At 45.5% G+C, this 26,429-nt stretch overlaps 1 protein-coding gene across 1 annotated transcript in view; it reads right to left on the bottom strand.

Moving 5' to 3' along the window:
- The window catches only part of LOC121004617 (nebulin related anchoring protein), a 113,316-nt gene that overhangs the window by 66,712 nt on the left and 20,175 nt on the right, over nucleotides 1-26,429 (bottom strand). The window contains exons 2-11 of the mRNA XM_040436847.1: nucleotides 23,937-24,031; nucleotides 21,309-21,396; nucleotides 16,520-16,624; nucleotides 16,350-16,436; nucleotides 10,499-10,606; nucleotides 10,118-10,222; nucleotides 9,939-10,046; nucleotides 7,637-7,723; nucleotides 5,551-5,655; nucleotides 1,145-1,252 (exon numbers count right to left, since the gene is read on the bottom strand). Of these exons, the coding sequence (XP_040292781.1) occupies nucleotides 1,145-1,252; nucleotides 5,551-5,655; nucleotides 7,637-7,723; nucleotides 9,939-10,046; nucleotides 10,118-10,222; nucleotides 10,499-10,606; nucleotides 16,350-16,436; nucleotides 16,520-16,624; nucleotides 21,309-21,396; nucleotides 23,937-24,031 (996 nt within the window). The remainder of the gene's footprint in view (nucleotides 1-1,144; nucleotides 1,253-5,550; nucleotides 5,656-7,636; nucleotides 7,724-9,938; nucleotides 10,047-10,117; nucleotides 10,223-10,498; nucleotides 10,607-16,349; nucleotides 16,437-16,519; nucleotides 16,625-21,308; nucleotides 21,397-23,936; nucleotides 24,032-26,429) is intronic.

The following is a 26,429-nucleotide window of genomic DNA, read 5'->3' as shown; positions in this document are numbered from 1 at the left end:
CAGTCACCACTAGGGGGAGCTCAGTTCATACAGATTATACAGTGACCACTAGAGGGAGCTTATTGCATACAGATTATACAGCCACCACTAGGGGGAGTTTACTACATACAGATTATACAGCCACCACTAGAGGGAGCTCGCTGCATACAGATTATACAGCCACCACTAAAGGGAGCTCACTACATACAAATTATATAGCCACCACTAGAGGGATTTTACTACATACAGATTATACAGCCACCACTAGGGGGAGCTCACTACATACAGATTATACAGCCACCACTAGCAGGAGCTCACTACATACAGATTATACAGTCACCACTAGAGGGAGCTCACTACATACAGAATATACAGTCACCACTAGGGGGAGCTCACTACATACAGATTATACAGTCACCACTAGAGGGAGCTCACTACATACATATTATACAGCCACCACTAGGGGGAGCTCACTACATACAGATTATACACTCACCACTAGAGGGAGCTCACTACATACAGATTATACAGCCACCACTAGAGGGAGCTCACTACATACAGATTATACAGCCACCACTAGAGGGAGCTCACTACATACAGATTATACAACCATCACTAGAGGGAGCTCACTACATACAGATAATATAGCTACCAAAAGAGGCGCTCACTGCATACAGATAATACAGTCATCACTAGAGGGAGCTCACTACATACAGATCATACAGCCACCACTAGAGGGAGCTCACTACATACAGATTATACAGTCACCACTAGAGGGAGCTCACTACATACAGATTATACAGCCACCACTAGAGGGAGCTCACTACATACAGATAATACAGCCACCACTAGAGGGAGCTCACTATATACAGATTATACAGCCACCACTAGAGGGAGCTCAGTATATACAGATTATACAGCCACCACTAGAGGGAGCTCAGTATATACAGATTATACAGCCACCACTAGATGGAGCTCACTGCATACAGATTATACAGCCACCACTTTAGGGATGTCACAACATACAGACTATACAGCCACCAGTAGAGGGAGCTCACTGCATATAAATTTATACAGTTTTCATTGAGTTTAACTGCAGATGTTAAAATCCAGACATCCTAGTAACAAAACTGTCCTACAGGCATCAACCTCTCGGTCCACTCACATTGCTGGCGAGGTTCCCGGCCTTGATGGCGTGTAAGGTGCGGCGATCCATACCGACTCCATCGTAATGTCCCTTCACCTGAGTCTGGTATTTTTCTTTGTATTTAAGCTGCAGAAAGAGGTGAAGTTACATTTGATCACAATGAAATCACGTGCAACAGTCGGGGGCGACATAAGTGAGTACTTAATAAGACAATTAATAACTACAAATAATTAACAAAAAGTTACTGATTTTTATACTGATATTTAATATAATTTTGAGGGGCTAGGTTAGGGTCGCTGCATAGCAACAATTCAGGAATGCATTGGGTGACAACCACAAAACAGCTCCCTGTTTCCTGTAGCTGATGTCAGACTATTATCACCTCTGCCCCCCATTATACACGGCTTGTGACAGGCTGCGCGCTGCTGTGCGGGGCACCGTCTGTAGCCTCTCCTGTGCCTTACACCTGTAACTGTTACATCTATATGTCATCCAGCCTCACCTCCCTGTGTGTTGTCTAGGCAAAGCATCATGGCACGTGTAGTTCATAGAGCTGCTGCCTGCAGACAGTGAATTCTACAGAAACTGGATTATTCTGTTCTAGAAAGCAAGAGGTGGCAAAAGGGGGGAGTAGAAGAACATTGAGTGAGGTAAGTGGATGCTGGGGGTGATGTCACTTGTCTGCTGGACTATTGGTCATTACTGGACATTGTTTTCTGATAGTTATTCGCTGACCTCCTGAGATTGAATGAGAGTTGTAGTCTTAGACCAGTGCATTACATTTTCCTGTATTTGCATCTTCTGCATTTTGATACATTGTAACAGGTGAATGTAGTAAATAGAGAGGGGACACGTCCTGTGTTTATTGGGCCCCCTCCAGAGGTATCTGTGTCTCCACATGCCCTGCTGTACCTTTCGCTGTGCCTCCTGTAATACTGCACCACATGGCAGTATAAGTGTAAGGGCCTATATCTGGGGGGCCACAAGAACGGGCTAAAAGTCTACCAGTGAACCCTCCTCAGAGCAAAGCTATTTTATCCAGAGAACCCCCCTTCCCCCGCCCTCGAAAGCCCTTGAGCATGCAGCTGTGTGGAGTTTGTATACTTTTGCAATCATGTGTTGTGACCCTAAAGCATCAATAATAGAAATGAAGCAACTTTACAAATCGTTTTCATTAAAAACCTCCAACTATTTTCCGTCTACAGCTCCTACGCAGACTTGTCTGTCTCCACGGTAACAGACTACAAGGAAACGGTGTCGTCTGATCCTGCTGTCAGCAGCTGACTCTTCTGCTGTTTGTAGGTCAGAGGGGGAACCACATGACTGCAGGATCTGACTACACAAGGGTGGTTTGTAGTCTGTAACCATGGAGATACAGTTCTGCTCGGGAGCTGCATACACAACACAGCAGCAACGTTTTAATTGAGACGATTCTCGTTTCTTCATTCATCATTTTTGATGCATGGAAGCAATAAAAACTTGGTTGCAAAAGTATGCATACCCTGGTCATCTGAGGGACACACAGGTGCACATCTGTTGACAGTAACTCTCGGGCATCCATCACATGACCAGGTCCGTATCCGCAGGAAATAAACTACGAAGGTTTCTATTTGGAGACAGCAAGCAGAGAGCTTTTCTTGACAACTGTGGGAACTGATTCAGTATGACATAGGAAGGTTGCAGAACTTTTAATGACACATAAATAGCATGCATTTGCTGAACATGGAATATTCCTTATTTTTGGCCTGAGAACAGTCCGCGGAGTCCGGTGTCTGGCCGCCTGTGGCCGAGGGTTTAGTCCTGGGATTCTCCTCAGGAATATTTCATGTTAAGAAATCGAAGATAAAACCGGAATCTCTGCGGGAAGGGCCCACGGGTGCCATGAGCATCGTGGGCGGCGCAGGTTACTCCAGTAAGATACAGAAATCAGGGCTTATCAGCAGTGAACACAGATTCTTATGGCATGGCAGCACCTGATCTCTTACAGAGGGCTATGATACGCACAATTAACCCCTCAGGTGCGGCACCTGAGGGGTTAATTGTGCGGATCACAGCCCCCTGTAAGAGATCGGGTGCTGTCAGGCAGCAGGGGGCAGTCATGTACACAGTTCTTAGTATATTCTAACTTGAAGCGTCCCCATCACTATGGGAACGCCTCTATGTTAGAATATACTGTCGGATATGAGTTTTCACGATCTAACTCAAATCCGATGGTATATTCTAACATAGAGGCGTTCCCATGGTGATGGGGACGCTTCAAGTTAAAATATACCATCGGACTGGAGAAAACTCTGATCCTATGGTATATTAACTCCTGACTTTACATTAAAAGTCAATGGGGGACGGATCCGTTTGCAATTGCACCATATTGTGTCAACGTCAAACGGATCCGTCCGCATTGACTTGCATTGTAAGTCAGGATGGATCCGTTTGGCTCCGCCCGGCCAGGCGGACACCAAAACGACTTTTTCTTCATGTCCGTGGATCCTCCAAAAATCAAGGAAGACCCACGGAAGAAAAAACTGACACGGATCACGGACCTACGGACCCCGTTTTTGCGGACCTTAAAAAAAACGGTCGTGTGCATGAGGCCTAAATGAGACATACATCGATCCTCCACAATTAGTCATACCTGCACCCATCCTCAATAAATGGGTCATACACCTGCATACATCAGTTCTCCATATATCAGTCATACATACATCCAACCTCCATACATGGGTCAGATATACACTGCTCAAAAAAATAAAGGGAACACTTAAACAACACAATGTAACTCCAAGTCAATCCCACTTCTGTGAAATCAAACTGTCCACTTAGGAAGCAACACTGAGTGACAATCTATTTCACATGCTGTTGTGCAAATGGGATAGACAACAGGTGGAAATTATAGGCAATTAGCAAGACACCCCCAATAAAGGAGGGGTTCTGCAGGTGGTGACCACAGACCACTTCTCAGTTCCTATGCTTCCTGGCTGATGTTTTGGTCACTTTTGAATGCTGGCGGTGCTTTCACTCTAGTGGTAGCATGAGACGGAGTCTACAACCCACACAAGTGGCTCAGGTAGTGCAGCTTATCCAGGATGGCACATCAATGCGAGCTGTGGCAAGAAGGTTTGCTGTGTCTGTCAGCGTAGTGTCCAGAGCATGGAGGCGCTACCAGGAGACAGGCCAGTACATCAGGAGACGTGGAGGAGGCCGTAGGAGGGCAACAACCCAGCAGCAGGACCGCTACCTCCGCCTTTGTGCAAGGCTGAACAGGAGGAGCACTGCCAGAGCCCTGCAAAATGACCTCCAGCAGGCCACAAATGTGCATGTGTCTGCTCAAACGGTCAGAAACAGACTCCATGAGGGTGATATGAGGGCCCGACGTCCACAGGTGGGGGTTGTGCTTACAGCCCAACACCGTGCAGGACGTTTGGCATTTGCCAGAGAACACCAAGATTGGCAAATTCGCCACTGGCGCCCTGTGCTCTTCACAGATGAAAGCAGGTTCACACTGAGCACATGTGACAGACGTGACATATTCTGGAGACGCCATGGAGAACGTTCTGCTGCCTGCAACATCCTCAAGCATGACCGGTTTGGCATTGGGTCAGTAATGGTGTGGGGTGGCATTTCTTTGGAGGGCGGCACAGCCCTCCATGTGCTCGCCAGAGGTAGCCTGACTGCCATTAGGTACCGAGATGAGATCCTCAGACCCCTTGTGAGACCATATGCTGGTGCGGTTGGCCCTGGGTTCCTCCTAATGCAAGACAATGCTAGACCTCATGTGGCTGGAGTGTGTCAGCAGTTCCTGCAAGACGAAGGCATTGATGCTATGGACTGGCCCGCCCGTTCCCCAGACCTGAATCCAATTGAGCACATCTGGGACATCATGTCTCGCTCTATCCACCAACGTCACGTTGCTCCACAGACTGTCCAGGAGTTGGCAGATGCTTTAGTCCAGGTCTGGGAGGAGATCCCTCAGGAGACCGTCCGCCACCTCATCAGGAGCATGCACAGGCGTTGTAGGGAGGTCATACAGGCACATGGAGGCCACACCCACTACTGAGCCTCATTTTGACTTGTTTTAAGGACATTACATCAAAGTTGGATCAGCCTGTAGTGTGTTTTTCCACTTTAATTTTGAGTGTGACTCCAAATCCAGACCTCCATGGGTTAAAAAATTTGATTTCCATTTTTTTATTTTTGTGTGATTTTGTTGTCAGCACATTCAACTATGCAAAGAACAAAGTATTTCAGAAGAATATTTAATTAATTCAGATCTAGGATGTGTTATTTTTGTGTTCCCTTTATTTTTTTGAGCAGTGTACATACATCCACCATACAGAGCTCATACAAGCATTCATCAGTCATATTCACATACAGTGTCCTAAAAACCAAAACAGCAGAATCCACAGTCCCGCGACACCAATACTCACGTCACTGGCGATATCGTTAGCCTTTTTGGCGCTGAGATATGCAGGGGTGATCATTGCTGGGAAGCTGCCCTTCCCTCTGTACTCCTCCAGATCCTCATCATATTCCTGCCAAAAAAGATGCATCCCCATCATCAAAGACGTCTTGTTACATTGTATACAAGGTGGAGCTAAGAGATGTATCAATTAGTAACCAACCTTCTATCCTGACCTATAGGGAGAGTAGCCCTGTGTCTGTACAAAGTATGTGCCCCCCTTATTTCTGCAAACATGACACTGAATATAAGAGAAGTGACTTATGGGAGATATTGTATATCCGGGGTGACAGTGATAAAACTAAGGGTACTTTCACACTAGCGTTTTTCTTTTCAGGCATAGAGTTCCGTCACAGGGGCTTAGGGCTCTTTCACACTTGCGGCAGGACGGATCCGACATGCTGTTCACCCTGTCGGATCCGTCCTGCCGCTATTTCGCCGTGCCGCCGGACCGTCGCTCCGTCCCCATTGACTATAATGGGGACGGGGGCGGAGCTCTGGTGCAGCACGGCGGTGCACGGCGAAAGCCGCCGGACTAAAAAGTCGGACATGCAGGACTTTTTAGTCCGGCGGCTTTCGCCTTGCTGCGTCGTGCTGCACCGGAGCTCTGCCCCCTTCCCCATTATAGACAATGGGGACGGAGCGGCGGTCCGGCGGCACGGCGAAATAGCGGCAGGACGGATCCGACATGGTGAACAGCATGTCGGATCCATCCTGCCGCAAGTGTGAAAGAGCCCTTAAGGCCTCTTTCACACTTGCGTTGTCCGGATCCGGCGTGTACTCCACTTGCCGGAATTACACTCCGGATCCAGAAAAACGCAAGTGTACTGAAAGCATTTGAAGACGGAACTGTCTTCCAAATGCGTTCAGTGTTACTATGGCAGCCAGGACGCTATTAAAGTCCTGGTTGCCATAGTAGGAGCGGGGAGCGGGGGAGCGGTATACTTACAGTCCGTGCGGCTCCCGGGGCGCTCCAGAATGACGTCAGAGCGCCCCATGCGCATGGATGACGTGATCCATGCGATCACGTGATCCATGCGCTTGGGGCGCCCTGACGTCACTCTGGAGCGCCCGGGGAGCCGCACGGACGGTAAGTATACTGCTCCCCCGCTCCCCGCTACACTTTACCATGGCTGCCAGGACTTTAGCGTCCCGGCAGCCATGGTAACCATTCAGAAAAAGCTAAATGTCGGCTCCGGCAATGCGCTGAAACGACGTTTAGCTTAAGGCCGGATCCGGATCAATGCCTTTCAATGGGCATTAATTCCGGATCCGGCCTTGCGGCAAGTGTTCCGGATTTTTGGCCGGAGGAAAAAGCGCAGCATGCTGCGGTATTTTCTCCGGCCAAAAAACGTTCCGTTCCGGAACTGAAGACATCCTGATGCATCCTGAACGGATTTCTCTCCATTCAGGATGCATTAGGAAAAAACTGATCAGGATTCTTCCGGCATAGAGCCCCGACGACGGAACTCTATGCCGGAAGACAATAACGCAAGTGTGAAAGAGCCCTTAATACCGGAAAAGCACTGATCAGGCATATCCCCATGCATTCTGAATGGAGAGCAATCCGTTCAGGATGCATCAGGATGTCTTCAGTTCAGTCGTTTTGACTGATCAGGCAAAAGATAAAACCGCAGCATGCTACGGTTTTATCTCCGGCCAAAAAAACTGAAGATATGCCTGAATGATCTGGCATTTTTTCCCATAGGAATGTATTCCGTCCTTCAGGCCTGCGCATGCGCAGACCGGTAAAAATGTGAAAAAAGATACAAGACAGATCCGTCTGTCCGCATGACAAATGCTTTCAGTCAGCGGCAGTTTGGCGGATCTGGCGGGCAGTTCCGACGACAGAACTGCCCGCCGGATCACACACAAGTGTGAAAGTAGCCTTAGAGGGGTTGTATCAGCTCCTACAGGGACTAAGGGTCCATCTGATCATACAATGGACACGGTTGAGACTTCAAGGGTCTGATAAGAGATAGTACAGTCATTCGGGGGGGGGGGGGGGGGTGAAGTACAGGCAACAGTTCTGCACCCCTGAGACCCCACCATACCTGGTCCAGCTGGTCCGTACTCTGTCTGGTGGAGGTAACATCTGCTTTCCCCTTCATCTCCCTCTGATAACGCTGGTGATATTTTACCTGCCACAGAGATAAGAGGGTGCATGACGTCCCACTACACTCCAACTATAAGGGCTCTGCATTACCACAGCTATGTATTCTATACCTCATTCTGCATTGTTTACTGAATTCTCCACATGGCCATAATCCCCCTGCAGGGGCAAATGTTTCAAAAGGAACTGATCATTTGGACAACAGAACATTGCCCTGTGTCCAGAAACATTAGTGTTAGACCCTGCCTCCCCCAGAAAACTGCACCCAGCGCTATTCTTATATGCAGCTCTGAATTTCAAAAACATTGTAGCTGCTTGCAGCCACCACTAGAGGGAGCTCACTACATACAGATTACAGAGCCACCACTAGGGGGATCTAATTACATACATATTATACATCCACCACTAGAGGGAGATCACTACATACAGATTATACAGCCACCACTAGAGAGAGCTCACTACATACAGATTACACAGCCACCACTAGATAGAGCTCACAACATACAGATATATACAGCCACCACTAGAGGGAGCTCACTACATACAGATTATACAGCCACCACTAGAGGGAGCTCACTACATACAGATTACACAGCCACCACTAGGGGGATCTAATTACATACATATTATACAGCCACCACTAGAGGGAGCTCACTACATGCAGATTACACAGCCACCACTAGAGAGAGCTCACTACATGCAGATTACACAGCCACCACTAGAGAGAGCTCGTTACATACAGATTATACAGCCACCACTAGAGGGAGCTCACTACATACAGATTATACAGCCACCACTAGAGAGAGCTCACTACATACAGATTATACAACCACCACTAGAGGGAGCTCACTACATACAGATTATACAGCCACCACTAGAGAGAGCTCACTACATACAGATTATACAGCCACCACTAGGGGGATCTAATTACATACAGATTATACAGTCACCACTAGAAGGAGCTCACTACATACAGATTATACAACCACCACCAGATGGAGCTCTCAACATACAGATATATACAGCCACCACTAGAGGGAGCTCACTACATAAAGATTATATAGCCACCACTAGAGGGAGTTCACTACATAGAGATTATACAACCACCACTAGATAGAGCTCACAACATACAGATATATTCAGCCACCACTAGAGGGAGCTCACTACATACAGATTATACAGCCACTACTAGAGAGAGCTCACTACATACAGATTATACAGCCACCACTAGGGGGATCTAATTACATACAGATCATACAACCACCACTAGATGGAGCTCACAACATACAGATATATACAGCCACCACTAGAGGGAGCTCACTACATACAGATATATACAGCCACCACTAGAGGGAGCTCACTACATACAGATCATACAACCACCACTAGATGGAGCTCACTACATACAGATTATACAGCCACCACTAGAGGGAGCTCACTACATACAGATTATACAGCCACCACTAGGGAGAGCTCACTACATAAAGATTATACAGCCACAACTAGGAGGATCTTAATACATATAGATTATACAGCCACCACTAGAGGGAGATCACTGCATACAGATTATATAGCCACCACTAGGGGGAGAACATTACTTACAGATGACACAATAACCACTAGAGGGAGAACACTACACACAGATTATACAGTCACCACTAGAAGGAGCTCACTACATATAGATTATACAGTCACCACTAGAGGGAGCTCACTACATACAGATTATACAGCCACCACTAGGGGGAACTCACTACATACAGATTATATGGCCACCACTAGAGGGAGCTCACTACATGCTAATTATACAGCCACCACTAGAGGGAGCTCACTACATACAGATTATACAGCCACCACTAGGGGGAGCTCACTACATATTGATTATACAGCCACCACTAGAGGGAGCTCACTACATACAGATTATACAGCCACCACTAGAGGGAGCTCACTATTTACAGATTATACAGCCACCACTAGGGGAAGGTCATTGCATACAGATTTATGCAGCTTGTATTGACTTCTATAGGTGCTGGATATATGTTTAAACAGTCAGGTTTGTCTCTTTTGTGCTGTCTGCCATCAGGATGTAAAGTCCACTGTGATGTAGACATATGCGTACCACTCGTGTTATATGAAACCAGCCCCCTATAGTCTATAAATGACACTGTAAGAAGATTTTAGTTGGGATCTACATTGACACCTAATGGCTAGAAGTGGTACTGAAGCTTCATGAGACATGCACTTACATCACTGGCCAGCTCATTAGCCTTCTTGGCTATCTGGTAGCCTGGAGTAATCAGCGCCGGGAAGCTGCCCTTCCCCCTCTGCTCCGCATAGTCTTCTGTGTATTGTATCTAGATAAAAAAATAAAGATGTTACAGGAGCCATTGTGCTCTGGGGTGCAGGGAGGACTAGGGGCACTTACATCACTGCGCTGTTGTCCCCCAGACTTGGCATGTAGGATATCCTTTGTGTCCGCCAGACTCGTGTACTGGGACAGCCGCTCATCATGCCCGCGCTTGTATTCCACCTGTCATGTAGAAAGATATATAAGAGTATAGTCACAGTATATATTGTGATTGCAGGGGCCGCATGGAGGGATATTACTCCATAAGACCACCTGCATTGGAAGAGCACCCCCACATCAATACATCTTAGTTCCACAATATACTGTATTATGCATACCGGCCTATCAGAAGACCAGCCCAGAAAACCTCCACCATAGAAGGATCCCCCCCCCCCCCCCCCAAAGAAGTCCTCTACCCCCCAAAGAAGTCCTCTCCCCTAGCTCGTCTGGGTCACTTACATTACTGGCCAGCTGAGCGGCTTTTCTCGCTGTCTGATATGTCGGGGTGATCATGGCCGGGAAGCTTCCTTTCCTGCTCTGCTGCTCATGTTCCTCTGTATACTCTTCCTGGCAAAAGAGCAGACGCACAGGGTAATAGAGAGTCACCGGTCACCAGTCAAGTAATGATAGCAATGCGTCCTTCATGGAAGTGAATCGAAACCCTACATGAAGTCTACTAGATGCCTGGTGTATGTGGGCTGTCATGTGGACATTCCTAGATCGGTGTGGGTGGGCTACCTATCAGAAACACTACAAATAGGGTGTGTCCTGACAGCACCTTTCACCTTATAATCCAAGGAAGGGAACTATCTCAGTTGAGATGAGAGTCAAGATCAGACTTTCCAAAAAACCTTGGGATTGGACAGGGCAATATAGTAAAACCAGATATTCCTTCATAGGCAGCTGTTTCAGGGTGCTTGACTCTCATCAGTACGGGTCAGTGCGATGCTTTGGAAGCGGCTTAGTCAAGGTGCTGAATCTCCTTAACCACCTCAGCCCCCTATAGCTTAAACACCCTGAAAGACCAGGCCACTTTTTACACTTCTGACCTACCCTACTTTCACCGTTTATTGCTCGGTCATGCAACTTACCACCCAAATGAATTTTACCTCCTTTTCTTCTCACTAATAGAGCTTTCATTTGGTGGTATTTCATTGCTGCTGACATTTTTACTTTTTTTGTTATTAATCGAAATTTAACGATTTTTTTGCAAAAAAATGACATTTTTCACTTTCAGTTGTAAAATTTTGCAAAAAAAACGAGATCCATATAGAAATTTTGCTCTAAATTTATAGTTCTACATGTCTTTGATAAAAAAAAATGTTTGGGTAAAAAAAAAATCGTTTGGGTAAAAGTTATAGCGTTTACAAACTATGGTACAAAAATGTGAATTTCCGCTTTTTGAAGCAGCTCTGACTTTCTGAGCACCTGTCATGTTTCCTGAGGTTCTACAATGGCCAGACAGTACAAACACCCCACAAATGACCCCATTTCGGAAAGTACACACCCTAAGGTATTCGCTGATGGGCATAGTGAGTTCATAGAACTTTTTATTTTTTGTCACAAGTTAGCGGAAAATGATGATTTTTTCTTTTTTTTTTTTCTTACAAAGTCTCATATTCCACTAACTTGTGACAAAAAATAAAAACTTCTATGAACTCACTATGCCCATCACGAAATACCTTGGGGTCTCTTCTTTCCAAAATAGGGTCACTTGTGGGGTAGTTATACTGCCCTGGCATTCTAGGGGCCCAAATGTGTGGTAAGGAGTTTGAAATCAAATTCTGTAAAAAATGACCTGTGAAATCCGAAAGGTGCTCTTTGGAATATGGGCCCCTTTGCCCACCTAGGCTGCAAAAAAGTGTCACACATCTGGTATCTCTGTATTCAGGAGAAGTTGAGGAATGTGTTTTGGGGTGTCTTTTTACATATACCCATGCTGGGTGAGATAAATATCTTGGTCAAATGCCAACTTTGTATAAAAAAATGGGAAAAGTTGTCTTTTGCCAAGATATTTCTCTCACCCAGCATGGGTATATGTAAAATGACACCCCAAAACACATTCCCCACCTTCTCCTGAGTACGGCAATACCAGATGTGTGACACTTTTTTGCAGCCTAGGTGGGCAAAGGGGCCCATATTCCAAAGAGCACCTTTTGGATTTCACAGGTCATTTTTTACAGAATTTGATTTCAAACTCCTTACCACACATTTGGGCCCCTAGAATGCCAGGGCAGTATAACTACCCCACAAGTGACCCCATTTTGGAAAGAAAACACCCCAAGGTATTCAGTGAGGGGCATGGCAAGTTCCTAGAATTTTTTATTTTTTGTCACAAGTTAGTGGAAAATGCTGATTTTTTTTTTTTTTCATACAAAGTCTCATATTCCACTAACTTGTGACAAAAAATAAAAACTTCCATGAACTCACTATGCCCATCAGCAAATACCTTGAGGTCTCTTCTTTCCAAACTGGGGTCACTTGTGGGGTAGTTATACTGCCCTGGCATTCTAGGGGCCCGAATGTGTGGTAAGGAGTTTGAAATCAAATTCTGTAAAAAATGACCTGTGAAATCCGAAAGGTGCTCTTTGGAATGTGGGCCCCTTTACCCACCTAGGCTGCAAAAAAGTGTCACACATCTGGTATCTCTGTATTCAGGAGAAGTTGAGGAATGTGTTTTGGGGTGTCTTTTTACATATACCCATGCTGGGTGAGATAAATATCTTGGTCAAATGCCAACTTTGTATAAAAAAATGGGAAAAGTTGTCTTTTGCCAAGATATTTCTCTCACCCAGCAGGGGTATATGTAAAATGACACCCCAAAACACATTCCCCACCTTCTCCTGAGTACGGGGATACCAGATGTGTGACACTTTTTTGCAGCCTAGGTGGGCAAAGGGGCCCATATTCCAAAGAGCACCTTTTGGATTTCACAGGTCATTTTTTACAGAATTTGATTTCAAACTCCTTACCACACATTTGGGCCCCTAGAATGCCAGGGCAGTATAACTACCCCACAAGTGACCCCATTTTGGAAAGAAAACACCCCAAGGTATTCGCTGATGGGCATAGTGAGTTCATGGAAGTTTTTATTTTTTGTCACAAGTTAGTGGAATATGAGACTTTGTATGAAAAAAAAAAAAAATCTGCATTTTCCACTAACTTGTGACAAAAAATAAAAAATTCTAGGAACTCGCCATGCCCATCAGCGAATACCTTGGGGTGTCTTCTTTCCAAAATGGGGTCACTTGTGGGGTAGTTATACTGCCCTGGCATTTTCCAGGGGCCCTAATGTGTGGTAAGTAGGTAAATGACCTGTGAAATCCTAAAGGTGCTCTTTGGAATATGGGCCCCTTTGCCCACCTAGGCTGCAAAAAAGTGTCACACATGTGGTATCGCCGTATTCAGGAGAAGTTGGGGAATGTGTTTTGGGGTGTCATTTTACATATACCCTTGCTGGGTGAGAGAAATATCTTGGCAAAAGACAACTTTTCCCATTTTTTTATACAAAGTTGGCATTTGACCAAGATATTTCTCTCACCCAGCATGGGTATATATAAAATGACACCCCAAAACACATTCCCCAACTTCTCCTGAGTACGGCGATACCAGATGTGTGACACTTTTTTGCAGCCTAGATGCGCAAAGGTGCCCAAATTCCTTTTAGGAGGGCATTTTTTGACATTTGGATACCAGACTTCTTCTCACGCTTTGGGGCCCCTAGAATGCCAGGGCAGTATAAATACCCCACATGTGACCCCATTTTGGAAAGAAGACACCCCAAGGTATTCAATGAGGGGCATGGCGAGTTCATAGAAATTTTTTTTTTTTGGCACAAGTTAGCGGAAATTGATATTTTTAATTTTTTTCTCACAAAGTCTCCCGTTCCGCTAACTTGGGACAAAAATTTCAATCTTTCATGGACTCAATATGCCCCTCATGGAATACCTGGGGGTGTCTTCTTTCCGAAATGGGGTCACATGTGGGGTATTTATACTGCCCTGGCATTCTAGGGGCCCTAAAGCGTGAGAAGAAGTCTGGAATATAAATGTCTAAAAAATTTTACGCATTTGGTTTCCGTGAGGGGTATGATGAGTTCATGTGAGATTTTATTTTTTGACACAAGTTAGTGGAATATGAGACTTTGTAAGAAAAAAAAAATAATAATTCCGCTAACTTGGGCCAAAAAAATGTCTGAATGGAGCCTTACAGAGGGGTGATCAATGACAGGGGGGGGGTGATCAATGACAGGGGGAGTGATCAATGACAGGGGGGTGATCAATGACAGGGGGGGTGATCAATGACAGGGGGGTGATCAATGACAGGGGGGTGATCAGGGAGTCTATATGGGGTGATCACCACAGTCATTGATCATGCCCGTGTAAGGCTTCATTCAGACGTCCGTATGCGTTTTGCGGATCCGATCCATCTATCAGTGCATCCGTAAAAATCATGCGGACATCTGAATGGAGCTTTACAGGGGGGTAATCAATGACAGGGGGGTGATCAGGGAGTCTATATGGGGTGATCACCACAGTCATTGATCACGCCCCTGTAAGGCTTCATTCAGACGTCCGGATGCGTTTTGCGGATCCGATCCATCTATCAGTGGATCCGTAAAAATCATGCGGACGTCTGAATGGAGCTTTACAGGGGGGTAATCAATGACAGGGGGGTGATCAGGGAGTCTATATGGGGTGATCACCACAGTCATTGATCACGCCCCTGTAAGGCTTCATTCAGACGTCCGTATGCGTTTTGCGGATCCGATCCATCTATCAGTGCATCCGTAAAAATCATGCGGACATCTGAATGGAGCTTTACAGGGGGGTAATCAATGACAGGGGGGTGATCACCACAGTCATTGATCACGCCCCTGTAAGGCTTCATTCAGACGTCCGGATGCGTTTTGCGGATCCGATCCATCTATCAGTGCATCCGTAAAAATCATGCGGACATCTGAATGGAGCTTTACAGGGGGGTGATCAGGGAGTCTATATGGGGTGATCACCACAGTCATTGATCATGCCCCTGTAAGGCTTCATTCAGACGTCCGGATGCGTTTTGCGGATCCGATCCATCTATCAGTGCATCTGTAAAAATCATGCGGACATCTGAATGGAGCTTTACAGGGGGGTGATCAGGGAGTCTATATGGGGTGATCACCACAGTCATTGATCATGCCCCTGTAAGGCTTCATTCAGACGTCCGGATGCGTTTTGCGGATCCGATCCATCTATCAGTGGATCCGTAAAAATCATGCGGACGTCTGAATGGAGCTTTACAGGGGGGTAATCAATGACAGGGGGGTAATCAATGACAGGGGGGTGATCAGGGAGTCTATATGGGGTGATCAGGGGTGATCAGGGGCTAATAAGGGGTTAATAAGTGACGGGGGGGGTGTAGTGTAGTGGTGCTTGGTGCTACTTTACTGAGCTACCTGTGTCCTCTGGTGGTCGATCCAAATAAAGGGGACCACCAGAGGACCAGGTAGCAGGTATATTAGACGCTGTTATCAAAACAGCGTCTAATATACCTGTTAGGGGTTAAAAAAAACACATCTCCAGCCTGCCAGCGAACGATCGCCGCTGGCAGGCTGGAGATCAACTCTCTTACCTTCCGTTCCTGTGAGCGCGCGCGCCTGTGTGCGCGCGTTCACAGGAAATCTTGCGTCTCGCGAGATGACGCATATATGCGTGACTCTGCGCAGCGCTGCCACCTCCGGAACGCGATCCTGCGTTAGGCGGTCCGGAGGTGGTTAAAGAGAGCAGTCCTGTTTAGAGACTTACTGGACGTGCTCTATGACATAAAGATTTATTGGCAATGCTCCATGGGAAACGAATATGCAAAGAGGTATCACCCAAGAAACAGAACCCTTTCCCACTGCAGAGTCAGCCAGAATCCTGCTCCGTACTGATGTGGGGCAAGCACCCCAAAACAACTATGTAAACAGGGATCTCTGTTCCAGTTATATTCTCTTGTCAAATCACAAGGCTTCTTGGAAAGATGGATTTTGACTCATAGGGAGCCACTTTCACAAGGTGGCGGTAGCAAGATGGTTCTCTTTTTTCGAAGATACATGTTTGCATATTCGATTCCCATGGAGCATTCGTCTCTATACTCTGGAGGACTTCCAGTAAGTCTCCATACAGGACTGGTCTCCTTAAGGAGGTTAGCACCCTGCCTATGCCTCATAATCCAGAATAATTGACAATGTGGCAATGGTAAGGGTGTATGATCAGCGGTGTAGTGTGATAATAAGCGGCCTCCAAAGGCATGAGGGGACGTCATAGATTTCGGAGGGTCTTACGTTATTTGCCATCCTCTGCACCTGCTTGATGCGAACCATCTCCGGGTCTACATTTGACAGCCAGGATTTACCCTCTTCAAATGCATTCTGGGAAATAAAGATCAGTAGATGTCAGAGATCACCCCCAATACCCCTGACCGCAACGTGCGCACCCCCAGCGCAGGGGATACCTGCTGCTTCACATGCTGCGCCTTGTAGTTCTCATCACGATCGATGTCTTTCATGTCCCAGTGGAAAACAGACTTGAATCGTTCTCCGTCCTCCCGATACTTATTCTGCAAAAACAAAGTAAGAAAGATGATTAGCGGCGCCTCATCCACAACCCCCTGGCACTTCCTTAACCTTTTAATATACATTGTCTCTTACTCTCTCACCATTTTCAAGATCTCTGCTTGCGATCAGTGAACAGAAACCTGTCCTGATCCAAAAACGTCTAACAACTGAGGTTTGCTATAGTTGTATCCAGCCTGGACAATCCTCCACTCCAGACTGATACATTTCACCTGCACTGATACATTATAACAAACGGCTGCTGGTTCAGCTCACAAATTCTATGAGAACTTTGTAGAAGCTTTTATTATTCAGAATTGAGCTTTATGTCACATGATGCGGTCAAATTGCAATTTTTTAGGGAGCAATTTTCATAAAATCGCATCAAAGCGCTGCAGTTTTACAGGGATTTCGTTAAAATCAACAGGACAGGATGTGCATAATCCCATCCTGACCTGATCCTGCTGATACAGCTGAGGGTTTGTTACAGTGTACCAGAACATGACAGCTAATTCATCAATGTTCCAATTTACTGTCAGCAAGTGTAATGCCCCAGAGGTGCATTACCACCTTTACACCTCTCTACTGTCTCATATGGTTAACCTAATGTCATCAGATGTATTTATTTCCACCCTGCAAAATGTGTATTCATAATATTGTTTTGTAACTGTTTTTGTAATGTACCTAGTTCACCAGTAGATGGCGGCATATGTGGCAGAGCTACCTTGTCTAGGATTGAACCTTCTTTCCATTCTAGCTTGCTCCCTCAAGGGAGGAGTTCAGCTGGTTAGAGTGAGAATAGAGTACCCCCTGCTAGGGGAAGGCGGTGTCCAAGCCAGCTAGAGCACCTTCAGCTCTGCTGGACATGGAGGCCAACGCTTGGAGCCTCTGAAGCCAGGAAGAAAGCTCCCTGGATAAAATTAGAGACAGACCAGACTACAAAGTTAAGTACAGCAGAAAGAAAAAGATTCCTATTTAAGCCTGTTAGCACAGCAGAGCCAGAGAGCAACTGATGTAGCCGAGTGAGTTTGCCTGCCACAGTTTCATGCCAACGCCTGCTGGTAACCAAGACAATGTTGGAAGATTGTTTCCTGATGAATGTTTATTCAAGTTGGGCCTCCTGCACACGACCGTTGTGTGTTTTGCGGTCCGCAAATTGTGTATCCGCAAAACATGGATGGCGTCCGTGTGCGTTCCGCAATTTGTGAATTGGCACGGACAGCCATTGATATAATTGCCTATTCTTGTCCGCAAAACGGACAAGAATAGGACAGGTTATATTTTTTTTGCGGACCACGGAACAGAGCAACGGATGCGGACAGCACACAGAGTGCTGTCCGCATCTTTTGCCGCCCCATTGAAGTGAATGGGTCTGAAAAACTGTGGCTCAAATGCGGACCAAAACAACGGTCGTGTGCATAAGGCCTAAAGCTGTTATCAACTTCAACACAAGGTCTGGACTCCTTTATTTCATCATCCCTTTCATCAAAGCACCCCTTGCCGCTGTCGGACGCCGCACAAGCAGAGATCTTGAAAAATATGAAGCCTCAAAATACAGGGTCTATCAGAAAGTTGCAGAACCCATATAATTCCAGATATCCAGGCCCTTTCATTTGTCTTCTGATTTAATATTTTGTTATTTTCTTTGTCGTATCTCTACAGGGCACCGGGTGACGGCAGTTGTATGGGGCACTGGGTGACGGCAGTTGTATGGGGCACCGGGTGACAGCAGTTGTATGGGGCACTGGCTGACAGCTCTTGTATGGAGCACCGGGTGACAGCAGTTGTATGGGGCACCGAGTGACGGCAGTTGTATGGGGCACTGGGTGACGGCAGTTGTATGGGGCACTGGGTGACAGCAGTTGTATGGGGCACTGAGTGATGGGAGTTGTATGAGGCACTGGGTGATGGCAGTTGTATGAGGCACCGGGTGATGGCAGTTGTATGGGGCACTGGGTGACAGCAGTTGTATGGGGCACTGAGTGACGGCAGTTGTATGGGGCACTGGGTGATGGCAGTTGTAAGGGGCACTGAGTGACAGCAGTTGTATGGGGCACTGGGTGATGGCAGTTGTATGGGGCACTGGGTGATGGCAGTTGTATGGGGCACTGGGTGATGGCAGTTGTATGGGGCACTGAGTGACAGCAGTTGTATGGGGCACTGAGTGATGGGAGTTGTATGAGGCACTGGGTGATGGCAGTTGTATGGGGCACTGGGTGACGGCAGTTGTATGGGGCACTGAGTGACGGCAGTTGTATGGGGCACTGGGTGATGGCAGTTGTAAGGGGCACTGAGTGACGGCAGTTGTATGGGGCACCGAGTGACGGCAGTTGTATGGGGCACTGGGTGACGGCAGTTGTATGGGGCACTGGGTGACAGCAGTTGTATGGGGCACTGAGTGATGGGAGTTGTATGAGGCACTGGGTGATGGCAGTTGTATGAGGCACCGGGTGATGGCAGTTGTATGGGGCACTGGGTGACGGCAGTTGTATGGGGCACTGAGTGACGGCAGTTGTATGGGGCACTGGGTGATGGCAGTTGTAAGGGGCACTGAGTGACGGCAGTTGTATGGGGCACTGGGTGATGGCAGTTGTATGGGGCACTGGGTGATGGCAGTTGTATGGGGCACTGGGTGATGGCAGTTGTATGGGGCACTGAGTGACAGCAGTTGTATGGGGCACTGGGTGATGGGAGTTGTATGAGGCACCGGGTGACAGCAGTTGTATGGGGCACTGAGTGACGGCAGTTGTATGGGGCACTGAGTGATGGGAGTTGTATGAGGCACTGGGTGATGGCAGTTGTACGGGGCACAGGATGATGGCAGTTGTATGAGGCACCAGATGATGGCAGTTGTATGGGGCACAGGATGATGGCAGTTGTATGAGGCACCAGATGATGGCAGTTGTATGGGGCACAGGATGATGGCAGTTGTATGGGGCACTGGGTGACAGCAGTTGTATGGGGCACCGGGTGATGGCAGTTCTACAGGGCACTGGGTGACACCAGTTCTATGGGGTACCGAGTGATGGCAGTTGTATGGGACACTGGGTGATGGCAGTTGTATGTGGCACCGGGTGATGGCAGTTGTATGGGGCACTGGGTGATGGCAGTTGTATGGGGTACTGGGTGATGGCAGTTGTATGGGGCACCAGATAATGGCAGTTGTATGGGGCACCGGGTGATGGCAGTTCTATGGGGTACTGGCTGACAGCAGTTCCTATGAGGGTTGTCATGCAGCGTTCCCATGTCCGGAATGACCAGTCTGAGTGCCATCAGTTTCCCAGTCGTGTAGCAGCGCCGGCCCCTGCGTGTCTCCGTCATCCCCGCTCCCTCTTAAAAAATGCCTGGAAACATTTACTAGTTTGCTAAATGGCAAATCGGCAAAGTTTTACTGAGGTCACCCAGCTTTCCCAGAACCAGAAGCATGTCACCTTTACAAGTCAGCCTCATCCTGACACTTTACCGCTGTGTAACCAGGCAGATTTACCTATCAGCCCCAAGGAAAGCTGAGTGACGACACCTGTGAGGGCTGTAATAGCAGCGGTATCACCCAGCTTTACCAGAAGCAGATAGAACTGGGAAAGGACAGCTCCTGGGTGACAACTCATTCCATTCAGGGATCTAGAAATATATCCATCAGGTTCTTGACTCTGTCTGGTCCTGGGAAAGCTGGATGACAAGTAATATGGCAGTCATTGCAGTCCTTACAGAGGTTATCACCCAGCTTTCCTCGGATTCTGATCAGTAAACCAGTAAAAAGTCAGTGCATACAAGAAATTTCCACACATCTGGTATTTAGGCGATTTTTGACACTTCATGTGACCTCTATCGTCTGAGAGGCATCGCATTGAAGCCTCCACCAGTGACCCTAAAAACGCTAGACCGCCGGGTGGATGATGACTGACAGCGACAGCCGCACTGGAAGGAAACTGCTGTAAACCTACAGGATCCGTAAATAACCGCGCTCAAGTCACAGCTGAGTCACCAAAATAGAGCGGAATACCACAGAACATTCCGGAACACGACCGCGGCCGCAGAGGGGCTGCTCCTATTAAACACTGGGGTCACAGGAAAAGTCTGGTATGTAGTGAATGGTGGAAAGTGTGGACTGAAAGCCATGACAATGGCTTACTCTTCTGTCAGGTCATCACATCAGTCGTTTATCTGCTTCTGGGAAAGCTGGGTGACAACCTCAGTGGCTGCTATGAAAGCTCCTGCAGTCCTGAAGAGCCAATCAAGAAGAATATGGGACCGGCGTACAAATGACCGATATCAGAAGTCTGGAAAAGCTGAGTGACAACAATAATGACAGAATTATTGTCACCCAGCTTTCCCATAAACAGATACAACAAAGAACAGCTGAGTACAATTGTTAGGGAAAATATTATCCCACACAATGGACATCATAGATCTGCAATACCAGGCACAGCCACGGCCAGGAGTGGCGCTCTGCAGAAAAAGCAGGCATGGGCATCTGACATCCGCGCCGTCCAGGTAATATCCTAAAGTTACAAATACAGTAATTGCAGTACCTCTGATGGCCACTAGGTGCTGTCATGAGAGTTGTGTTGTGTGATTTGTACACTACACCAAGCAGGTGTTACATACACCATAAGAAAGCTTCTGTCTCTTGCAGATATTATAGAACTACACAATCAGGTGACCGGTGGATGTCACCTGTGCACTCACCTCACTGAATGTATCAGACTGTCTCTTCACATGGATATTCACCGGCGTGTCATACACACTGGTGAAGGTGTTAATCTTAGGATTGTGCCTGAAGAAGAAAGGTGAAGGTCAAACCTAAGTAATAAACAGGAGGCCCTGACTAATATGTTGGAAGCACAGATGAGTATATAGGAGGATATGATTATGCTTTTAAGGTAAATGTTTTAACACAATAATGTTCTTAAGTTCACTTTACCCTGCATCCTTTTCTGACAACGAGCTCCAAACACCATTCAGAGACCAAAACCTAACGTCCTTCTTTCATGCAGATATCACTAGAGGGAGGTCAGGAGATTCCTACATACAGATATATACAGCCACCCCTAGAGGGAGCTCAGGAGATTACTACATACAGATATATACAGTCACCACTAGAGGGAGCTCAGGAGATTCCTACATACAGATATATACAGCCACCCCTAGAGGGAGCTCAGGAGATTACTACATACAGATATATACAGTCACCACTAGAGGGAGCTCAGGAGATTACTACATACAGATATATACAGTCACCTCTAGAGGGAGCTCAGGATATTACTGCATACAGATATATACAACCACCACTAGAGGGAGCTCAGGAGATTACTACATACAGATCTACACAGCCACCACTAGAGGGAGCTCAGGAACTTACTACATACAGATATATACAGCCACCACTAGAGGGAGCTCAGGAGATTACTACATACAGATATATACAGCCACCACTAGAGGGAGGTCAGGAGCTCAATGCATACAGATATATACAGTCACCACTAGAGGGAGCTCAGGAGATTACTACATACAGATATATACAGCCACCACTAGAGGGAGCTCAGGAGATTACTACATACAGATATATACAGCCACCACTAGAGGGAGCTCAGGAGATTACTACATACAGATATATACAGCCACCACTAGAGGGAGCTCAGGAGATTACTCCATACAGATATATACAGCCACCACTAGAGGGAGCTCAGGAGATTACTACATACAGATATATACAGCCACCACTATAGGGAGCTCAGGAGATTACTACATACAGATATATACAGCCACCACAAGGGGGAGCTCAGGAGATTACTACATACAGATATATACAGCCACCACTAGAGGGAGCTCAGGAGATTACTACATACAGGTATATACAGCCACCACTAGAGGGAGCTCAGGAGATTACTGCATACAGATATATACAGCCACCACTAGAGGGAGCTCAGGAGATTCCTACATACAGAGATATACAGCCACCACTAGAGGGAGCTCAGGAGATTACTACATACAGATATATACAGCCACCACTAGAGGGAGCTCAGGAGATTACTGCATACAGATATATACAGCCACCACTAGAGGGAGCTCAGGAGATTCCTACATACAGAGATATACAGCCACCACTAGAGGGAGCTCAGGAGATTACTGCATACAGATACAGTACAGACCAAAAGTTTGGACACACCTTCTCATTCAAAGAGTTTTCTTTATTTTCATGACTATGAAAATTGTAGATTCACACTGAAGGCATCAAAACTATGAATTAACACATGTGGAATTATATACATAACAAACAAGTGTGAAACAACTGAAAATATGTCATATTCTAGGTTCTTCAAAGTAGCCACCTTTTGCTTTGATTACTGCTTTGCACACTCTTGGCATTCTCTTGATGAGCTTCAAGAGGTAGTCCCCTGAAATGGTCTTCACTTCACAGGTGTGCCCTGTCAGGTTTAATAAGTGGGATTTCTTCCCTTATAAATGGGGTTGGGACCATCAGTGGCGTTGAGGAGAAGTCAGGTGGATAGCTAATAGTCCTACTGAATAGACTGTTAGAATTTGTATTATGGCAAGAAAAAAGCAGCTAAGTAAAGAAAAACGAGTGGCCATCATTACTTTAAGAAATTAAGGTCAGTCAGTCAGCCGAAAAATTGGGAAAACTTTGAAAGTAAGGGCTATTTGACCATGAAGGAGAGTGATGGGGTGCTGAGCCAGATGACCTGGCCTCCACAGTCACCGGACCTGAACCCAATCGAGATGGTTTGGGGTGAGCTGGACCGCAGAGTGAAGGCAAAAGGGCCAACAAGTGCTAAGCATCTCTGGGAACTCCTTCAAGACTGTTGGAAGACCATTTCAGGGGACTACCTCTTGAAGCTCATCAAGAGAATGCCAAGAGTGTGCAAAGCAGTAATCAAAGCAAAAGGTGGCTACTTTGAAGAACCTAGAATATGACATATTTTCAGTTGTTTCACACTTGTTTGTTATGTATGCAGCGCCGTGCCAATTTTAGGTTAGGACCCACTCATAGAGGCAACCTTGGCGTGGTGGGCGGGCTTATGCCTTTTGATCAAAATGTACACGAATGCCTCATTTAGCATGTAGCACAAGAACGCTATTTAGCGCTGTTTTCTGCTAAAGTAGCAGGGATGAGATCAAAGCGAAGCAGCTGGATGTGCGATTCTTTTTTCTTTTCTTTTCTTCTTTTTTGTAGATATATACCGCCTCTACTTTATTATTCTGTGTTATTATTGATGTCAATGTATATCGCTGAGAAGGTTGAGTCCAATGAGAATTTAACATGTAGGTAATTACCCCCCCCATTTCCCGACTTACGCCTGGCAGAACGGCTTCTTCTGGAAACTGACAAAGTTGTTGACGGTCAGGATCATTTTGCAGACTTCACAATGAAAACAAGCCTTGTGCCAGATCTGAAAGAACAGATTATAATCCATGAGATTTATACAGATGTCCCCCTCCCCCCTCAGTGTTATGTCAGGGGTCGGGAGGAAAATGTGCAAAATATATACTGGCATCAAAGATGAAATCTGCGGCACGGCCTTCATCCAATCAGGTGCCGGCTCAGCCGATTTACGATACAGGATATTAAAAGAATAGAAGTGGGGCACTCTCTATAAGTAAGGGGATCTTTTATTAAACATAATAAGATTTAACAATAAATATCACAATAAAAAATCAACAGTATTATAAAAAATCAGCAGAGGATAAATGGTTAATACTAGTGGTGGAATAATTCAGTGGTAAGCTAAGATCTAAAACAATAAAATCAAGCAATAAAGTCAATATGAATATAGATCCCAATCTGCGAATAATTAAAAGACAAAAATATTCGAATACTAAGGACTGGCCACAAGCCGACTAATATATTCGGCAACAAGCGACTATTTACATCATTAACATTTCACATTGGAATAATGTACCGAAGTATTACCAGTGAATAATATTCTTATGACCATCCTCTCAATCATTATCGAGTATTCGAATATTTTTGTCTTTTAATTATTCGCATATTGGGATCAATATTCATATTGACTTTATTGCTTGATTTTATTGTTTTAGATCTTAGCTTACCACTGAATTATTCCACCACTAGTATTAACCATTTATCCTCTGCTGATTTTTTATAATACTGTTGATTTTTTATTGTGATATTTTTTGCCAATTTTATTGTTAAATCTTATTATGTTTAATAAAAGATCCCCTTACTTATAGAGAGTGCCCCACTTCTATTCTTTATATATTTATTTCTATCAGACTGGGTGCTGTCTGTTAGTGGGAGCGCCTCTGCTGGATCTCCACCTCATTCTAGTGCGACATTACCTTCTATTTATTAACAGGATATTAAAACCAACTTGCTGATTGAACGCAGCAGGTATAGTGCAATTCCACCGTAATACTTTATAATCTAGGAGATGTTAACACCTCAGAGCTGCGTGCACTCGCTGGAGACTTGTAAGAACACAACTGCCCCAAGCCGCCAGTAACCTGAGAGCAGAACATTGTGTCATCAACAAACCCTCTGAAATTAGAGAAACTCAAAATGTTTTCTAAGAAGCTCAGAGAAACCGGAACCAACACAAGACATCCAAGACCAGAAATGGAAACATAGATATTACATACCCAGGTTATACCAGCTGTACATATATAATTATATATAGGAGATGCCCAGGTTATACCAGCATGGTCCATATCACTATATACAAGAAGATGTATAACTTACACCAGCTGTACATATATAATTATATACAGGAGATACCCAGGTTATACCAGCATGCTCCATATCACTATATACAAGAAGATGTATAACTTATACCAGCTGTACATATATAATTATATACAGGAGATGCTCAGGCTATACCATCATGGTCCATATCACTATATACAAGAAGATGTATAACTTATACCAGCTGTACATATATAATTATATACAGGAGATGCCCAGGTTATACCAGCATGCTCCATATCACTATATACAAGAAGATGTATAACTTATACCAGCTGTACATATATAATTATATACAGGAGATACCCAGGTTATACCAGCATGCTCCATATCACTATATACAAGAAGATGTATAACTTATACCAGCTGTACATATATAATTATATACAGGAGATACCCAGGTTATACCAGCATGGTCCATATCACTGTATACAAGAAGATGTATAACTTATACCAGCTGTACATATATAACTATATACAGGAGATGCCCAGGTTATACCAGCATGCTCCATATCACTATATACAAGAAGATGTATAACTTATACCAGCTGTACAGATATAATTATATACAGGAGATACCCAGGTTATACCAGCTGTACATATATAATTATATACAGGAGATACCCAGGTTATACCAGCATGCTCCATATCACTATATACAAGAAGATGTATAACTTATACCAGCTGTACAGATATAATTATATACAGGAGATACCCAGGTTATACCAGCTGTACATATATAATTATATACAGGAGATGCCCAGGTTATACCATCATGGTCCATATCACTATATACAAGAAGATGTATAACTTATACCTGCTGTACATATATAATTATATACAGGAGATGCCCAGGCTATACCATCATGGTCCATATCACTATATACAAGAAGATGTATAACTTATACCTGCTGTACATATATAATTATATACAGGAGATGCCCAGGTTATACCAGCATGCTCCATATCACTATATACAAGAAGATGTATAACTTATCCCAGCTGTACATATATAATTATATACAGGAGATGCCCAGGTTATACCAGCACGCTCCATATTACTATATACAAGAAGATGTATAACT

The sequence above is a fragment of the Bufo bufo genome, chromosome 6, assembly GCF_905171765.1.
Source record: "Bufo bufo chromosome 6, aBufBuf1.1, whole genome shotgun sequence".
NCBI lineage: Eukaryota > Metazoa > Chordata > Amphibia > Anura > Bufonidae > Bufo > Bufo bufo.
The sequence above is the reverse complement of the archived record's forward strand: the minus strand, read 5'-3'. Positions and strand labels throughout refer to the sequence as shown.